The 20,420-nt window shown below is 39.0% G+C and overlaps 1 protein-coding gene across 3 annotated transcripts in view; it reads left to right on the forward strand.

Moving 5' to 3' along the window:
* FAM13B (family with sequence similarity 13 member B) overlaps window positions 1–20,420 on the forward strand; it is a 77,381-nt gene that overhangs the window by 19,104 nt on the left and 37,857 nt on the right. For all 3 annotated transcript variants that reach the window (XM_084636652.1, XM_084636654.1, XM_084636653.1), the window contains exons 5-7: window positions 2,932–3,109; window positions 3,631–3,775; window positions 10,438–10,595. In XM_084636652.1, coding sequence (XP_084492778.1) covers window positions 2,932–3,109; window positions 3,631–3,775; window positions 10,438–10,595 — 481 coding nt within the window. The remainder of the gene's footprint in view (window positions 1–2,931; window positions 3,110–3,630; window positions 3,776–10,437; window positions 10,596–20,420) is intronic.

Below are 20,420 nucleotides of genomic sequence, written 5' to 3' on the forward strand. Positions count from 1 at the left end.
TTCTTGTATGTCTTGACCTTCCCTATTCCCCATATCTTGTGTAAACTTTTAAGGATCTGTTGTATTACAGGATATTTGGTACTTAGTTTATTTTTATATTAGTACACATGCATGAGAATTATATGTTTAAGATGAAAAAAGTGCATAATTTTGACCTCTTTAAAAATTAAAAAAAAAAACCCCAAGTGATTTCATGAAGCTCTTCAAAGTGTCTTTTTTGTTTCCTGGATGTAACTAAATACTTACGCCACTAGGAGAAACATTTAATTAGAAAGATTGATTTCCCCTTTTTCAGGTTGAAGGTTTTTAACAGCATTTTATCATGCTTTATTTACATTTTGAATGTCTAATAGACCCATATCTCTACTTAATTTCCAGGATTATAGATCAATTACAATTTAGGAAAGGAATGACAAATAAGCAGAGTTATCAGAAGATGTTAGTGGTTTTTGGTACATGGGTTTCTGTAGCATCCTCTATCTTGAACTGGTTCACTCTGCTCTGTAGGTTGTTGTTATATAACTGCAAGTTATGTTTACAAGGTGTGGCATATATACCCTTTAAGGCTCGTTCTGTGCAGGCCTAATGGTGGTTCCTCGAAGGCAAGTGTCTTTACTAATTGAAGTGTGAATTTGACCCTGATGCCATAGGCCATGTGTCTCAGAAGTGTGTATCCATGGACTACATTCAGAGGACTTCACTTACAGATAAGTACTTTCTCACTTCAGGTCTTTGACTGTGTCGTTCAGAACTTAAATTTTAGACAGACTAACATTATTTTTAAAGGGCAAAACCGGTTGTGATTTTTGTGGGAAAGTTTTCTTCTTTGCATTGCTCTGTTTCCTAAACTTAGTCTAAAGTGAAGTTGACTGTCTGTTATATGTTAAAAGAAAGTATTACCACTTTATTCAGCTTTGTTTTACTGCACTGATGAGATTAATTGTTCTTCTGTAGCCAGTTGCACAGGGGTTCAGATAATACAGGTTTACCACTCCCTTACCCATGTTCATTTTCCCCAAATGGAAGAATCCTACAGAATTACCAAATGGCACCATTGCACTTATGCTTTTACACAATAGTGCTTTCTGCTTTACTTTTTGATGTTTCAAACCAACATGTTTCCATCATTTTTATTTTATTTTTTTTGGTCTTGCTGACCGAGTGTCCATTCATTAACTTTCAGACAACTCCTCGATTTCCCTACCCAGAATAGAAAAGGTATAGTGGGTTTCTGTCAGAGAAGAAAGAGTACCCTGTTTTGGTCCAAGTTGTGACCAATTCTGCTGCTGCTCCTCCTATATGACTTTTCCTATCTGTAAAAGGAGTTTCCCTGACTAATCATTCAGCAATATGGAACGCTGTAGGGTTTTATATCTTGATGCTGATAATTAGTTGTTAGACTTCATAGTGATTTTAAAAATATTATAGTCTCTTGCTTTTAATTGAACTTGTCCACAAGTGTTTTAATATTTAAGGAAGAATACATCTGAAGAAAGAGTAGGAGCTAGCCTGCAGAGGGGAGTGCAACTGGGTGTGTGTTCTGGGGGAAATACCTTGGAAGGTGGTGATTGGACTTGCTAGGTAGAATAACTAAGCAGCAGAGGGGAACCCATTGGTCCAGATTATCAAATGCTTTGCTGCAGAAAGCCAGTTTACAGTAAAAAAGTGTCACCTGACAGCATCACATAAATGTAGACTAGTATGTTTCAGTGGTCTGGTGGCACCACGGTATGAAGAGGAACTCTGCAGGAATATGTGAAAGTTCTTGCTGAGAGAGGCTGATATAGTAAGGAGAGAGGACAACTACAGAGACTGAATTGAGAGAGAGGGGAAACCATAGAGAAATGTTATATTAGTTATAAGGATGGTAGATGTAAAAGTGCCTCTGACAGGGTCAAGACTCACCACTGCTGGTGCCTCCCGCTGGTTGCTCCGGGAATTAGCTCTGTCCAGTCACGGAGCACTCTCTAGGCGTGGTGTCTTGCCCCTCGTCTGCTCTGCTGCCTTGGGACCCGCGTTGCTCCCCACTCGGCGGCGTCCTCTTCAGGACACTGCCTTCCCGTAGTGCCCACTGCTCCAAACTCACCCCCTTCCGGGGCTGGGTTAACTGCAGTCTTTGGGACTTGCACCTGCCTCAGTGGCCAACCACAACCCAAAGTCTAGCCCCTTAGCTCAGGGGCAAGTTGTAGTCCGTATTGGCCACAGTCCACTGTGGCCAGGTGTAGTATAAGGGAGGAAGGGGGGGGACCCAGGACGCCCTAGAGGCAGCCTCTTTCTGCCCTCCTTCATTCCCCTCTTGTTCGCCTTTCTTCCATGGGCCGCTTCCCCTTCGGCCCCATGCACCTTCTTGGCCCTTTGTAGCTGGGGCCGCAGCCTGGCAGGTTGCGGGGCTTGAGCTCTCTCCTGCTCCCCCAATGCTGCCCAACACTGCTCTGTCCAAGGTGCTGGCTCCTTACCTCAAGAGCTGGCAACCTCAGGAGCCCATCCTTCTCCCTCTCTAGTCAGAGAGAGACTGCCTTCTTCTCTGCTAGGCAGCCTTTATATAGAGCCTCGCCCGGCCCTGATTGGCAGCCTCTTCCTTCCCCTGATTGGCCCTCCACAGGCCTTTATTGATTGGCTGCCTATCTGTGCAGCCTCAAAAGGGCTGGAACAACCACCCCACCACAGTGACCCCACTCCATTCTTCACCCCAATTTGCGTGATGGATTTTTTTTTCCTCTTGTATTTGGAGGAGCATGGAGTTGGAAGTCCTGGTGCAGCAAATGAAATGCAAATCTTGGGGTGTCAGGTTGTAGATTGGTATATATGTTTGAATTTCAGAGGTGAAATGGCTTAGTTTTAGTCAAAATTTAAGATACATAGTAATATCAAATGTGAAAAATATCTGAACTATATTAATTTAGGTTAAAATCCTTTTATTACATTTTACAGATTATAATAACGAAGATGAATTTGGAAGAAAGTTGAGGTTCCTCTTGCAGCAGCTTCCGCCTGTTAATTACAGTTTGTTAAAGTTTCTGTGTAGATTTTTAGCAAATGTAGCATCGCATCATGAAGAAATTTGGTCTGCAAGTTCTTTGGCTGCAGTCTTTGGTCCAGATGTTTTCCAGTAAGTTAATTCTACAAATTCATTCTATCCTTTATGTGACTCTGCATAATTGCTGTATTATTCTAGTTGTATCATTATTTGTAAGAATATTGTCTTATATAGTGTATTTATACAAATATTAAAAATAGTATAAAACATATAGGGAGGGAAGTTGTTTAAATTAACTTTGATTGCATAATAGTTCCTCTGTATCAGGAAAGTGCCATTCTTTACTGTATAAAGATCGATTTTTAATTACGTTAGTTACATAAGCTTGTTTTAATCAACCTTCAAGTGTAAAGTATCCAAAACAAAACCGTAATGCCCCTTCTTACAATGCATCCCTTGCAGGCAGAGCTCTTATGGAACATCATTGAAGTTGGGACTTAAATTGTAATTCTGTGTGTTCAGAATATGAAACAAGACTCAGTGTAAAGAATAAAGAATGGCTGTCTAGTCGATCATAAAAGCCATTCACAGGAAATTTTTGAGAATTAGGTGGATTTAGTCTTTAAACTAAGATAGTTTGGAATCTTTATTAGCATTTACACAGATGTGGAGGATCTGAAAGAGCAAGAAATAGTTAGCAGAATAATGGCGGGACTTCTGGAGAACTACTATGAATTCTTTGAAAATGAAGAGGAAGATTTTTCATCTACTAATGATTTAAGTTCAATAACTGAGCAGGTGAGTATATTTAAGTGGAAGTATTCTGTCACTTTAAACTTCTGTTACAGCAGATTATTTTTCTCAAGATGTGTTGGAATAAAACTAACTTTTAATGTACTGTTGATTATAGTTTTTTAGAGTGAATACTGTTAAAACTTGATCTCAGTTCTTTATTTTTTAGTTAAGGTAGCTGTGTTTGTGAAATGATCCGTTTCACAGTTCGTATTTATAGGAGACGGGTACACCATAGAATTAGAACTAAAATAATACCTTACCCTTACAAAGAGGTGGGTCGTGTCATGTTGAATGAAAAATATAAAGCATAACTAGCTGTGGAGCAATAATGCGAAAGAGCTGGAGAGCTAATTAGCAAATGGGTTCAGAACCACAAAGTTAGTGGTTATGCTGATAAGTGTGTGGCCTCAGTGGAACTCAGATCTGGGTTCTGTTCCTGGCTCTGCCACTGGCAAATGATTTCCCTTCTTTGTGTCTCAGTTTCCCTCTCTATAAAATGGGGATAATGATACCTCCTTTGTAAAGTGCTTTGAGATTGAAGGATGAAAAGTGCTGTGTAAGAGTGAGGTGGTGGCGTTATTTTTTTTTTTTTGCCCAAACTTGTAGGGCCTTATGCTCTGCTTGATGGCACTACTCTGTTTTGGATGTGATATAAGTTTTGAATTTTGTATCTGATCAATTCCAAAATCTCAGGGAATGTTAGTCATCATTGGGCAGAACCCTATTGATTTTGGAGAACATTGGAAAAATGAAAGAGGGAAATGTGGGATGTATGGAGCCCCTGCTATCTGGTTAGCAGAGCTACCAGTTTCAGCCACGTTTGTAATTCTTGATCGAGGGCAGCTATTAACATATTTCAACATAACATCTTAACTTCCTCATCTTAACTCTGCCATCCTCCCAATACAGTTGACACCTTGAAAGAGAGAGAAGTCCGAAGAATAAGAGGAGCATAAGGGTGCACGCAGAGTCCCTAGCAAGGGGATTGAGAATGGGAGACCTTGGTAATTGGGGGGGGGGAAGGGAGGAACACAGAGCCTCTGGAATAGTAGGTGGAAGACCATGGAGGACGCTGGTATAGGATGGAAGGGAGAAGTGGAGAACGGAGGGTAGGGGGAAAAGGAGGTTGTGCAGAGACACTGGCTAGAGGGTGGGAGTGCAGTGATTCCCTGAAACGGAGAGGTATGGGAGCTTGGGGTGTGTGGGCGGTGCAGGGGAGATGGAGGTATACATGAGCTTGTCCTGCAGAAGCAACAACTTGTGCAATTTCTCCTCCACCTCCTCAGTTCACATTTAAATTGTTTTTGTGCAGTTTGAATTAACATATTCCCACAGCTATTAGTCTAGGCTGTCAGTCAGACTCAGGAAGATATCCCTGCACTTTGTCTATACTTTGTTCACAGTTGGACTGTCTTTGAAAACTGAGGGTTAAAACTTTAATTTTAAAGAAAAAAAATTTAAAGTCCATTACAAAATTTTTCAGCTCTTGTTGGATTCTGAAGGTAATGCTCTAGAATTGAAAAATACGCCAGGCACTGATCAAGATTTTAACACAATCTAAACCTATTTATTACTGTGGTGGTTCTTGGGGTACCCAGGACTGCAAGTCACTTGTTAACACTCTGCCTCCAGTGTGAGGGAGTGTGGCTTGTGTTTAACTGGTTGTCAGCTTCCTGCTTCCACCCAGCTAATCAGCCACCCAAGCACTCTTCTCTGGGCTATGCCAGCCCTTACTTTGCCTTGCAGGTTAAGAGTAGATGTACTCCACTACCCCAAATCCCTTTGAAGCATTCCTCCTTTAGTGTACAACCCCTTCAGAATTGAAGAGTCACAGAAATACAGGTCTGCTGTCCCCAGAGGAACAGGATACACACTAGCTTATATGATTCAACTCAGGATCAGCATCTTGCTTAATATCACAGCTCTTAGATAATCTGGTCTTCAGTATAAATATAAGTTTACTTTCAAATATTCAAGTGATAGTGAGTAAGAATATTGGAAACAAATGTTTACATATAAAACAATCATAACACACTTTGTAGAGACTAAACTTAACTAATAGGTTAACGTCCCCTGTCTAAAGAAGTTTTTCATCCCCAAAGTCCTCTGCAGCATTTCAACCAAGGTTGGTGAAGATCCTGTGTTCATGAATGAAAATTCACTGCCTGTTTACTTCCTAGATGCAGGATAAAGGGGTGTGTTCTATGTCTTCTGCTTACACTCCCCAAAGTTCATTGTCTGTACTCCAGAGGCAGGATAGCCACTTGCGGCTTAATTTTCCTCTGTGCTGCTTCCCTGTTGACTTTGTATGTAATGAGTTACTCCTTAGGGCATTCTGCACCAAAAAATAAAAATACGGTGCACAGGTACGCCCGGTGTGGGCACAGGTACACCTCCGTTCCAGGTACACCCCGTATGGGCAAGCACGCTCAGCAAGGCAGGATCCAAGTGTGGAGGGGTTTAGTGTGTGGGGGAATCCAGGTGTGGGTTGAGAGGGTTCTGAGCAGGCGGCTCAGGTGGGGATCCAGGTGCAGAGGGGAGTGGATACACAGGGACTTGTTGAGGGGGGTTCTGGGTGTAATGGTAATGGGACTCTGCAGGGCGGTCCAGGTAAAGGTCGTTGGGGCTCAGCAGGAGGGAGGGGGGGCGGATGGATAGAACTTGGCGGGGGGGGGGTCTGGGTGTGGGGGGTCCAGATGCTGGGGACTGGGGCTTGGTGGGGTGGAGGTCTGTGTGCAGGTGTCTCATCGGGGTGGTTCAGGTTCAGGGGAAGTGGGGCTCAGCGGGAGGGTCTGGATATGAGGGGGTCTCGATGCATGGGGATTAGGCAGATGGGGGAGCCACTCCCTTACAGGGATCCTTCCCCCTGCCACTGAGGAACAATGAGTTCAGAAAGTGGCAGGGGGAGAGTTTGCAGAGCTTCCTGCAGCTTGGGGTGAAATCTGGGGGTGGGTCTGACCCGGCCCCGGATGCAGTGCAGGGGAAGAGGAAGTCCCGTCCTGCCTAGCCCAGCTGGGACTAGCAGCTGAGCCTGGTGCAGGGTAGGAGCCACCAGCTGGGTCTTCTCCAGTCCTGCCCCCTGCCCCATAGTTATTTACCTCTCTGGGCACCGGAAACATAATGCTGGGGAGGGTCGCCTGACCACTCTTGTAGCTTCCCTTTGCTTACGCATCAGAAAGTCATTTTTCTGTGGGGAAACCAAGAAATGCAGGGGACATAAATTCATGTGCAGTGGTGTAGAATTTCTCCCAGGTGTAATGGATATTCATTGTGTTGGCTTTCAATGCTTAATTAACATTTCGACAGAGACTCAGGTGAATAAATATCTCGTCTGACAAAAAACCTATGTTTACCACCTGTGCTGTGATTCACAATCTAAAAACATATTTTCAGTGTATATATACAGAATTCCTTATATAGTATCTGTATATACATTTCACAATGATATGGATGACCAATGTGACCGTCACCTTTCATTTAAGGCCTCACATGACATTGGTGAATTAGAGTGTACATACAAGAATTGGGACATTCCTGTAATTCCCTTGCCAGTTGGCATTAAGGGGTTCTTGAGTCATTAGTACTGTATATCTTTTGATATTAGAACATCTGCATTTAAATACATATTTGACTTTGTGGTTTCGCTTTACTACCTGGACTAAACTTTCAAAACTCTGCACCCAAAAAAGGGAAATGCACAGACAATTGGTACTCATGTAACTTGGCATATAGGTCTCTTACAAAATTAGGTGCACCACTACCCATGCATAAATCTTTGAATCCTTCAGCAGATCTGGAGAAAAGAGTGGGGTGGGCAGAGATCCAGCTACACACTTGGACTTCTCTTTGAGAACACATAAGGGCAATTACAAAAATATGTGCTCATTTTTAGGTTGATTTCATTGTATTTAATTTAGGATTTAGAAGGCCGCCCACCTTGTCACATTAGGAAAAGTGTTTTAGCGGGTCCTGGAAAAAGATGAGCAGATTTAGGCGAATTGGGGAGGGAGTGAACCCCTTAATTAGCCTTGAGGTTGTGAGACAACATAGCTTTATTTTGTACCAACAACTCCATATAATTTGTAACTTTAAATACTTATTGGAATTAAATGTAGGGAGAGAGACTACAGGAAAAAGAGACTTGAAAATAGATGAAGAGTCAGCGAGACACAGACACAAGACAGTTACAGATGACAGGAACTATGTTGTTTTGGTAGGAGAGATTGTGGCAATAAAGAGAAGGCTGGTGGGAAAAGAGACTAAATCCTCGATGTAGCTTAGAGATGATATAAGGAGAGCAATTTTAAAGCATATTCTGAAATGAATGTGGAGGCTAAAGCACTTGTTTAGCAGTGAGGATGATGCAGCCTTGATATGTAGGAGAAGGCAGCATTTTACACATTAGAATTTGGCTAGCTGAAACGGATGGCCACTGAAAAGAGAATTTAATAAGGGTATAAGATACGTTGGCTTGGATTTTTGAAGAGGTGGAGTGGTGATAGGCAACTCTCTGTAGATCTAGATGGAGGAGGAGAATTCAGTGTCGGGAATGCCTGGGGAATACCAAACTTAGGCGTAGTGGAGGCAGTTAGAATCGGTCAAGATGAAAGACTGAGCCATAAATTTACCTAATCAAGAAGATGACGTGTAAAGTTATTAAAGGTGTCAGATATACAGACCAATATAATGCAAAAATTATAATTAAAGTTTGAGTTATCTATAAAATGGAGTGTTGGGGGGGAAGTATCTAGAAGGGAAACAGTGCTGAAAATTGACCCTTACAGGACAGCATGGAGTATTTGTATCTAAACTGAAGCAAAACTTTTTTTTAATTTTACCCATCACTAATTTACTAGTCTGCTTACATCCTCCCTCCCCCCCGAAGTAGCAAAATTCTTAGCTTTTTAGTTTAGAATCTTTCCTAAGAACTCCTGGAGGCATTCCAGCAAGAAGCAAATCTTACTATTTTTCTTTTATATAGAACCGAAAGCATACTACCATAATGTATCAATGATGCTCTTGAGAGAAGAAATCCTGTATAGTTTTTCTAACAACATGTTAAATGGTAACATTCGTGTACTGCTTAGTGAACTTTCTGTTAGTCCTAGAAGCTACTGGCTGCACACACGCAACATTGTGATCACCAGCCAATCAGTAAAAGGTTTCTTGCAAATAGAAAACATCATTGCATCTAGGTGTGGTGTTATGCAAATGAAAAAGGATTTTTAGTCAAATTCCAATGATAATGTCACTTGGCTCCAAGTTCCAGCAGGCAACATACTTGCATATTTGCCCAGTCTGTTGGGCAACTTATTGAACAAATGCAGATCCACTTGAGCTGCAGTCCCAAATATTCCTATGTATTTGATCCATTCATTTTACCTATTGTGTAAAAGAAAAACTGGCTGTCATTGTTGTGGACACACTCACATTTTGCCGCTGATTTGATAAGTTCTGTTAATGTACAGAAGATTGGGATGGTAAAAATAAAATTATAGTCAGTATAGTCCCATACAAAATTTTATAACCTCATAACTACTCTCCTCCTTACTTTCCACAAAGTAGCTGTTGAAAATGAACTTAGAAATTTGATTAATATTTGTTTCTTAATGAAACATCTTTATTTATCATATGTATATGTGGATATTGAAAAAAATCTGTTTTTGAGAGAGTCATGAAAATTTTTTTGGGGTAGAGAGACAAGATATTATGAACTTAGGAAATGGAAAATTAATGCATACTAATAAATATTGGCATTAATTTGTGATTTGATTGGGCAAATGTTTTGTTCAACTAACTTAAAATCTAACCATGCATATTCAATTCAAAAGAAGTAACTGTGTCTTTGGATAGGGGTTGACAGCTGTTTTTTAAATATGAAATTGCTGTATCAGTCAAGTGGGGAAAAAAACAAATTCTTTAAGAGCAAGGTTTACATATGCAAGTATTAAAAAATCCAATATGTTAAGATGTTCCAGTCTTTAAAATACAGCAAGTTGCACCTGCTGAATATTTATATTCACACTTAATTGCCAGATTTTAATATGCTCATCGTATGCACCTGGAAAGAAAAAGAAATGGTTAGGGTTCCTTGATATCCTGCTAAATCACAAAACAGACTATATGCCTTTATAATGTTGCACTTGAAATTGGTATTACAAACGGTGTTCGCTATTTTGAAATCCTTAGATTGAAGGTGCTATAGAAGTCCAAGCATTTCTGGGATTTTCAGGTTCTTTTCAGACATCTAATGAATAAATCTTGAAAAACCCTGTGAAGTAGGTAAGCATTTTCCCATCCCCATTTTCGAGGATGGGAAACTTGGACGCAGTGTCACATCACATTGGTGGCAGATAAGGGAATAGAGACCAGATCTCCTGACTCCTCATCCTTTGATTTACTGCTTTACAGTGCTTTCTTTCAATTTATATTCTAATGAAATTTTTAGTGGCTTATTTAGCAGTGGAGACTGTTCTGCATTTGTCCTTTTGAAGGCGTGGTTTGGGCTGCTTCCTTTCTAGTTTGTGTTTTGTAACTTTTTAAAAATTTGAAAAGATGTTTTTCTCTTAAACTGTTTTATATCCCATAATACCACATATTTCCAGCTCTGTAAAATTAATATTTGATTTTTAAAAATTATCGAAACCCTATTGATCTTTCTGTAGATAAATGATCTCTTGGAGGAGGAGGAAGAGGATATAAAGCTTGAGCAAACTGAAGAACTTCCAGAAGATAGCACAGAGAAACCTGAGGAAAAGCCAGATATGGTACATGATATGACAGAGAGCATCTTGGACTCCAGCAGTGTTACAGCATCAACGAGGTAGACATATGTTTCCCACCCCATCATCTAAGATTAACATTTTTATGATGGCTATTTTAATAGTTACATTTGGTGAAGTTTTTTCTTGTTGAAATTTCAGGAATTTGGTATTCTTTACACTTCATTTTGTTTGCAGTATTTATGAAAGGAGACTTGAGATTCTACCAATTTCTAGCGATGTTAGTGGTAAAACCTGGGCGGAATGAGAACTCTTCCTACATTTTCTACAATAATGATTTTATGGAACTAAAGTTAAGCTAAATTCCATAAATCTGGGGGAAAATGGAGGGAAATTGTAAACTAGTTTTTTGAGAGTGAATGTTTATTTGAAATGGTTTGTAAATTAAAAATCTGAAGATTGATAGCTTCAAATTAATTCTGCCCTGTTTTTTCTTGTTTATTTACAAAGTCTGTATACAAGTACGTGTTTGTATCTGTTAAATTATTTGAAAACCAAAGCTGACTGCCTAGTGTGTAAGAAATGCCACATTAATTTTTTTGTCCATATGATTGTGGGGAGAAGGGATCCGATAAGGAAAATTATTTCCAGGGGTTTGTTATATATAGCTAAAGTGTTTCACAGGTATTTGCAAGTGGCTCATCCCCCTCTTGTGCTGGTCTATGCAGAAGATAACAAACTACTGTTGCTATCAGTTCCAATAGTTCAAGTAGCAAAGGGCTGTGTGGTGGATCTAAAGGTCTTAACCCTGCTGGTGAACCTTGTCAGTGTCAATATGATGCTACATGATGGAATTAGGTTTTGTTTTTTCAGTTTGCTTTTTAAAAACCTAGGAAATTGCCCACGAATTGTTAAAAGAATGTTAAGGATGCAAAATCAAGCACTCAAATGCTAGGAAGAGTCAGAATTGAGGTTGCCTTGTATGTCTACACTATACAGATATCAGGAGGTAGCCGTGTTAGTCTGTATCCACAAAAACAACAAGGAGTCCGGTGGCACTTTAAAGACTAACAGATTTATTTAAGCATAAGCTTTCATGGGTAAAAACCCACAGATTTTGGATACCCAATCTGAGATACCTAGGACTGGATTTTTTCAGAATACTTAGCAGCATGTAGCACTTTGTGTTCAAATCATAGCTCCCATTGACTTTACTTGCAGCTATGAATGCTTAGCACTTCTTGAAATTGGACCCCTGGTCTGAGTTTGGACACCCAGAATATGAGCAACACGCAGTTGGTGGCCACCTGTGGAAAATTTGGTTTAGTGATTTTCCTCACATAGGAACTGTGTGGCAGAGAGAGAATCTCATTCTCCAGGGCAGCATTCAACTGCCTTACCATGAAACTATTCTTTCTCTTCCTGCAGTTCCCTGCTTCATTCACTACATACCTTCCAACTTCAACAACAGAGCCATGTTGTTGGTAGGATCCTCCTTTATTACACATCACCTATTCCTCCTGAGAAAAAGTCCCTCCTGCACACTGAATGAGGTGGGAGTCCTGTTGAAAAAATAGTATATTATCATTTAATTAAAGACTGTGCCATAATGCATACGATCAAGGGTTCCAAACTAAGGCAAACCAAACTAAGGCAACCTTAATTCTGGCTTTTCTAAACTTGAGTGCTTGACTTTGCAACCTTAACAATCTCTTTTAATGTAGGTTTTTTGTGTGTAATTAAAATACATTCTTATGCCAAGATGGTATGTTATGAATGCATATACTGCATGATATGTAGTGTTATATTATGGTTCCATATTTTTAGTATATGTACAAAAAGAAAATTGAGTAGTGTTTGTTGAAAGGGAACTCCTTTGAACTTCTATATACTCATTTTATTATTAGGAGAGAAAGAGGTGGTGGTCTTAATAGTTAGTGTGGGGTTGTGTTAATGGACCTGGGCCCTGTCCATTATAGAAAATTGCTGTATCTCCTTTGGGCAAGTCACTTAATCGATAGCACAGTTTGCTCAAGTGTAAAAGGGGAAAACACCCTCGTGAAGTAGGGAAATATGTTGAGGCTTTATTCATTAGTATTTGTACAGCACTTAAAGTTTCTCTAAAAAATGCATGTTAACATTGCAAAAAATAATAGGTACTTAGCCCCTGTTACAGACTTCAGAGGTGGATGCTGCTCCCACCTCTAGGAGTTACATGTGTAATGATTGCCAACAATTACAGGTCTATTTTGTAAAATTCAAATTAATTTTTTTTAAGTCTACCTTTAAAAAAATTATTGCTGGAAGGAAAAAAGAAAATCACCCTTCTATCGGAAAATTTACTTACAGTTGTCACAGGTAATGTCTAGGATTTTTCTGTGCTTTTTCAGTTTTACTTTATGCATTTGATAGCACTGTGTGTGTAGTTGGCTTTACAACTTCCTCTGTATGCTCAGTTTTCCATTGGGGTATTTCACATGGTAGCAGGGGAGAGAAGAGCATGCTGAAAAAGGAAAAACCAAAAGAACAGTGAAGGGGGGGATTTAGGTACAGGGTTCGTGCCAGAAACTGACCTTTTAACTGACCTTTTGAAACTGGCAAGGCTTCAGGTTGATGTGTCACTTTAACTACATTGACATACTTGCTGTAGTAATTCATAGAAAGAATGCTTGTGCTAAAATCAGTGGTTTTAATAAAGATGGTAAAACAGCCAAATTAAAAAGAAACTCATTTGTGTTGTTTTGTAATTTAAATGACATTTGTTGTGCTGTTAATATTTCTTATCCATCACATTGTAGTAGCTTAACTTGCTTAAAAAAAAGAAAAAAACCCAAGCACCCCCACCCCCAAAAATCCCCAAACCATTGACTAGACAGGTACTGTAAGCAACTTTTAATTTCTTCAAAAATATCCTTTGTTCCAATAGAGGTTTAAAGTGATTGTAGTATTATTCATAAGATATTCATATGTCTTTGGAGTTTATAAATATGAAGGTAGTGTAATAAGATATTTGTCTTTAGACTATTCTGTGTTAGCTCCCAAATTCCATCTGACTCTTAAGTTTTAGGATTGTTTTAAAAATTAATTAGTATTGATAATTAGTCTTTTTTTGTGTGCTAAAAATAAAATCCTTAATATTAGATAAAATGTGGATTGTTTATATAAATTTTCCTTTTTGAAGCATCCTCTAAACACTTATTTTTATAGCAATTAAATAACCAGACTCTTAAAACTAATTTTTCATAGTTTACATTTAAAAATGTACAGTTTCTAGTAAAACTGGAGAGGTTATTAAACTGTCAGTCTAACTGGACCGAAGAAATGGATTGTCTGTGTGAAGAGGCAATTTGAACATTTTAGTAAGGAGGACATAGGTGTCTTGTGTTGCGCAAGATACTAGCTCATTCATGTTATATCAAAAAGATTGTACAGAGATTAAAAAAAAAAATACTTGCTCCAATTCTTTCATTGCGTGTTGAACTGAAGAGGGTTTTTAAGAGACTACCCTGTGAGTCACCATGTTTCTTTTCATGCAGTGTGGGGTATACAGTTTTGCAGCAGTTTTATCCCACTATTCCTTGTGGGGAAATAGTGTGCGGTCATGTAAGACTGCATACATACAAGGGGCCAAACCCAGGCTGCATTGGTAACCTTACTTCTGCCATTTCCTAACTTCTGAGAACTTGACTTAGCAAGTTTTGATGTTTAACATTTCTTTAAAAAATTAAAAATAAAAAAAATAGGAAATTACCTAGGAAATTACCCACACAAATTGGAAACAGACATTCTATCATGTTGACCCCCGCATAGGTCATCAGCAGGGCTGGAACTTTTCAGATCCACCCCACAGACCTCTACCACTTGAGTGAACAGAGTAACTGATATAGGCAGTGTTGTTGTAGCTGTGTTGTTCCCAGGATATTAGAGACAAGGTGGGTGAGATATCTTTTATTGGACCAACTTCTGTGGGTGAGAGAGCCAAGCTTTTGAGTTTACGTGGAGCTCTTCCGTAGGTAACTCATAGCAGTAGTACGTTGTCTTCCTCTTTGTGGACTAGCACTAGAGGTGGATGCAACAGATTGGCAACGGGTTTCACAGATATTCGCTGACAACAGCGTGACTGTCCCCCTTGGCCCCTCAGCATAGTCCCAGTCTCCTCACCTAGTAAGTCACAGTCTTTACTTTTCAGGCTTTTCAGTCTAGTCTTTTTGCCCAGCCAGTCCTAGTCTCATCCCCCTCCTGATTCCACAACCAGTCTTTCTTTACAACCCTGGCCTCCAGTCATGCCCCTCACATACATTCTCTGTCCCCATTGGCTCCCAGTCCCAATCTGTTGCTCTTTCTTACCCTCGGATCCCCATTCAATCTCAGTGTCTCCTACCTCCTTTCCAAGCTCCTTGTCTGTCTCTTTTCCATTCAGTCCCAGTTCTCCCCTTGCACTCAGCTCCTTGTCAGCTCTGTCTTCTCTCCCCTGTTCCCCCCTGCTCTACTGGTTCTCTCTCCCAGTTTCCTTCTCCAGCCAGTCCCTGTTCCCCCCATTCCACCTATCAGTGCCTAGTGTTCTCTCTCTCATCCAGCTCCCAGCCACCCCAACTTCTAGTCCCATCCATCCTCCTTTGCGGGTCCAGTTCCTGTCCCTTCTGGATTTGAGTCAGGCAATTTCCTCTTCCATACTGGATGGTGTCACTGAGAACACAGGAGAGATGAACTCCTGCTGTCAGTTCAGATGCCAGGACCAAGAACCTAATAGTCCGCAGCAGCCCAGAGTTGCAATTGCAGGGAAATTCTCAGCCTCAGGCTGAACTATGTCCTGTGTAAACAGAATCTTGGGTGATTTTAGCTGTTAAGCTCTAGCAAATCTCTACTGTGCATGTATGAACTGTGATTTTTCAAATACTTCTGAGGTGCCCAAATTAGGGCAGACTTTCATGGAAATAGCAAAAGGCACATCCCTGATACATAGGCTACCCCCTACCAAATTTCCTGTCCCTGCTCCAGATCGGGGGCACAAGAGATTGGTTTTGATTTGTCTTACCAAAGAAAAGGTCGCCAGAATTCTTTAACATGGGCAAAAACATATTTTTTCCTAGCCTCATTCTTGGAAAGAGATGAAAATTTTGCCTGAAAATTTCCCAAATAATTCAGCCTGTAGCAGACACCTGGAATGGAAAATTTTAGCTTAAATGATTAAAGTTTGGCAAAGTTTTATAAGCAACTGAAAATTGGGTCTTGTAATGGCAAATGTCAGATAACAATTAATAGGCAGTGCTACCAGCTCTGCTTATAATAAATACACTAAACCAGCTAGTGGCTACTTCATCATCATCAAAAGTGCAAGTAATTAATGTATCACTCTCCAGTCCCTTTCTTCCTCCTTGGTGCTTAGTACTCTTGTGTTGTAGCTACGTAAACATTGATATACCCAGACGTCTTCCTCTTTTGAGGATCTAAAACATGTATAAAGTGTGTGGTTTTTAAACCGTTAGTATTTGTCTTAGTTATTTTGAGGGTTTTTTTCTTCACTGTTGTATCAGGTTTTTTAAGAGGAAAAAAACTTACCTTAAAACATGATAAACTTCTGAATGAGAGTTTTTGGGAACCAAATATCAAAGACTGACGATCACAGCTGAACATTATGCCTTATAGCCTATCTGCAAAAACTCCTTGAGAGGGAAAGGGAGGCTGAGGTGGTATGTTCATCAGATTAAGGTTTAGCTATCTTGATATAGAGTAATGTGACACCTACGTTAGACTCCATTAATTGGAAATTCATTTTAATAATCTTGAATATAACGTGCTATAATTAAATTGATGCTGTGCACTGTTTTCCTCCTCTTACTCCTTTTTGATTATTTTCTTTTGAATGTGAGGCTTTAATGCTATTTCTGGTCTTTCTGTGTGTTTGTTATTTGAAAACATGGACAGCCATCACTAATACAGCCTGATTTAGTGACTGTTTGAAAATGGTACCTAGATTAAACATCCAAATAATCCTTGGGTAATATGGGTTATTAGTCAATCAGAGGAACACTTGTACATTAGGTGACACTACATATTTAGAAGCCTCTTTCTGTACTCTTTCTAATGCATCATCAGAAGCCTATCACCCTGGCACTTCAATTCATCTACTCTGCAGTGCTGCCTTTCATATGTTGTTTGCTAACTCACTTTTACAAACTAATTTTAGAGAGACCGTACTGAGATAATCACGAAACTCCTCATCTAGTAAATTTGCAGTTCATTCCTAAAAGTTCTAGGTTCATTCTGTTTTTACTGCTGTAAAATTCCGTGGGGTTGTCAGAGAGATGCATGACAGATAGTAAATTCTAGAACATCTCTCCTCTTTGCATAAAATTCAAAAAGAAGTTACTCTTCTTTTACCTATAAACTGCATGGTATTTATTACATTAGACACTTTTAATAAAGCAATTTAATATTGCCCTTGGCTGATGAGGAATAGGGCATATTGAATAAATACACTGTCTTGCTTTGCTACTTACACTGTTTCTGACCAAATTTAAAAAAATCTAGAAAATGGATTATAATATTTAGGTCAAGATTTGTTACTTAAGTAACATACAACAAGAGCCCATGTTTCACGCCCAGAATAAGTAGTGTGAAGTATACACTAGGAAAGCTTTAAAGTGTGTTGATTGGGCAGCTTATTGTCAGTAGTGACCTCATGTTGCAGTCTATTTCTATTTAGACTGCAGGGTTTAGTGCAGCACTCCAGAAGTACCGTCTGACAAGCAGCCACAGAAATCGAACAAGCAGTATGCATAGTCAACAGCCAACATCATACTTTATTGTTTTTCAAATGAAGTATTTTTACATGAAGTGCTCGTTTGGAATAGCAAAAATAATCAGAATGGCCTGCAAAGTTCTGCTGCACAGGTAAATGAATTAAAAATGCTAGTTTAGAATGATGCGAAATAACAGACTCCTTTAAGTTAGAAATGCTATATAAAGACTAAATATTTACTCCAGGGGAGGTTTGTAAAACAGTATGAAACAATGTTGTGTAAGAATATAATGAACTATAAAAATGCAATCAGTAAAAAGCATTAAGAAAAAATCTGAATTTATTTTCTAGTTATATAATTGCATTTTTGTATGTCATTTCTCTTTTTAACATGGCTGTTTGTGGACAGGAACAGAGGAACGGTATCAATTATTAGGTGTTCGTTAGTTGCCAAAATATGGTAGCACTCTCAAAACTAAAGATATGTTTACTTTTGGTTTCTTGCTGTGTCATTCTGCACTAAGACTTTGTGCACAAGCCATCATGTCGTTTACAACACGAAATAATTCTTTGACTGTGGTAGCAGGTTCTGAAGTGTGATATGTTTTGAACTAATATTGATACACTTTTCAAAAAGTGCTAACTTGCTAAACTGATTAGAGTTGGAGCCATAAGAGATTCCTTTTCAAATAAGAGGATTCTTCAGGCTTTGGAATAGTGCTGATTTATGCACATCTTTTGCTGAGTAACACCAGTGCATCCTGGATGTGTATTAAGAGCACTACTAAATGATATAAAGTGGCCTGTCCTGGAGGTCGTGAAGGTTGCCCTTTAGAGCTGAAGGGTTTGGTGGTCTCAGCATCATGTCTGAAATAATTTGGACTTTTTGGAACCACTAGTTTGAATCTCAAAAATATTGACACAGCCTTCTGTAATTTGAAGATGAACAGACAAAAATCTATAAGAAGCTCTGTGTGCACATTAAAGATCCCTAGTCATCACAGTTTCATAAGATGGTACTTGCGCTAGAGCCCTTGACTAAAATTTTCCTTGCTTCCCTCCTCCCACTAGTGTTTTGCAGTGTGCTATGCTCCCATTGTCTCCTTAGCTTCTACCCACCATCCTAGAGGTGACTATATTTTAATGGTGAACTGATTTGTTTATTATTTGTAAAACATTTCAAGATGAAGGATGGTATATAATATAAAATGTATCAATATCTGTTAAAAGAGCTGTTTACTAATTTGTTCTTGTAAAATAGCTTTTACAAAAACTCTGTAGTGATTGTCAAGTAAAATATATTTGTGTTTTTATTTATTATCATTCTCACCCCTGAAATCGTTGCTTATCTTCCTCTCCTACCTAATTTTTGTCACGGGTCTTAATTTCTCCCAATTTTGTTCTCTTGTTCCTTCCCCAACTGTATATCAATTTTGCTTTGTTTTCCAAATGTTTCTACTTAAATATTGTCAAAATAAAATTTGCTGATCGAAAAATTCAAAACACTTTGAATGGGTGTTAGGGTTGAGTTGAATTATTGTTCCCCTGCATGTTAATGAAATTTAACTGTGCACCTAAAAAATAAATGCAAAACTAGCCTCTTTCACCCAAAAGCATTGGGAAGAAATTTAATGTTGGAAGGCTTGGGTATATATTGCTTGTTTCTGCATCTTTGAAATCAGTGGATGCGGCATCAAGACTGTAAAGCAGATGTGTTTTAATTTTCTTGAGCTTAATGGGAGTATCTGTCTAAAATGGTACCTCAGAACCACCAGAGTTGTCTAAGCACACTGGGAATGGATTTTTTTTTCCTTTCACTAAAAATATCACACACTAAACTGCCTGCAAAATTGACTACCCTTTAATAAAAATTTAAAAGCTAACCCATGCACCAACCTTGTTTAAATTCCCATTCTTGTACAGTGCTAGCTAAATTATTGAAGTGTTGTATTTACACACAGACAATATACAAGTCATATCAATCTTAGCTAGCAATAAGGTCAAAACCATCTTTGTTTTAAAAAAAATGTCCCCCCCCCCCCCCCTTCTGTCTGACAATCTTAGGTAGAGAGTCCTTTCCTGCATGTAATCCTGTTTTCCACCACATCTTGTTGGGGGAAGGAAGTACAGGAAATCTTTACTTGTTTGGATAGTTAGTCCAAGCTACTTACTAACCTGTGTGACAGTAGGTATTAAGCAGCTAGCTAGTATAATACTTACCTTATGATTAGCCAGTATCAACAAGTCTGAGCTGGGCACTCCCAGATGTATTCAACCTATGGTAAAGTCAATAGGGAGATAGTCTGAGCTAAGAGTGGACACTGGTGCCGCATAATGCTGACCAATGTTGGTGGGATTTCAGTTGAATCTTCTTAATATAATTGCAAGGAGCGGTAGTGTACTAATGTTTCCACGAATACATTAGGGTTTGCACTGTACATCTTGGTTGTATCTGGAATCAGATCACCAATCTTTTCTGATTGCTAGTTCATTTTTCTTATATGGTGACGTAGCTACTGGAATTTGTTTTTATGTATAGTGTGTGGAGTGCCTAAAGCTTGGGATAAGTGCCCTCTACTTTTCCCCATCCTCTTTTTAGTTTAAATAAAATTGGCATCTCTCTCTAGTCTTGTTTGTGTATGTATAATATCCTTATCACTGACCATGAGAAAGGCGTAATAAGGCAGTGATTGTCATTGTCATTTAAAGTAGAACTTAGTTTTGTTTCAATTCACTGCAAGCATATTTATGCAAGTCTGAAAAATTGTTTTGGAACAATCATTTTATTTGTGATAGTATGCAAAATTGAAGCTTTGTAATTAGAATTTGCAAAGGAAAAAATGTTTGTGTTTGGTTGAGTGGGGTGTACCTGGCTCAGAAATTTAGTATACTACTGAATTCAACAATGCTCACAGTAATACTTTGAAATCTATGAATGAAAAGCACCAAAATGCAAAGTGCTTAATAATAAGCCTCAAAAAACCTTAGTGAACTTTCAAAGTAACAGCCGTGTTAGTCTGTATTCGCAAAAAGAAAAGGAGTACTTGTGGCACCTTAGAGACTAACCAATTTATTTGAGCATAAGCTTTCGTGAGCTACAGCTCACTTCATCGGATGCATACTGTGGAAACTGCAGAAGACATTATTGTTTCATGGTCTCTGTGTATATAATGTCTTCTGCAGT

This window comes from Lepidochelys olivacea, assembly GCF_965140295.1.
Source record: "Lepidochelys olivacea isolate rLepOli2 genome assembly, chromosome: 8".
NCBI classification, from domain to species: Eukaryota; Metazoa; Chordata; order Testudines; family Cheloniidae; genus Lepidochelys; species Lepidochelys olivacea.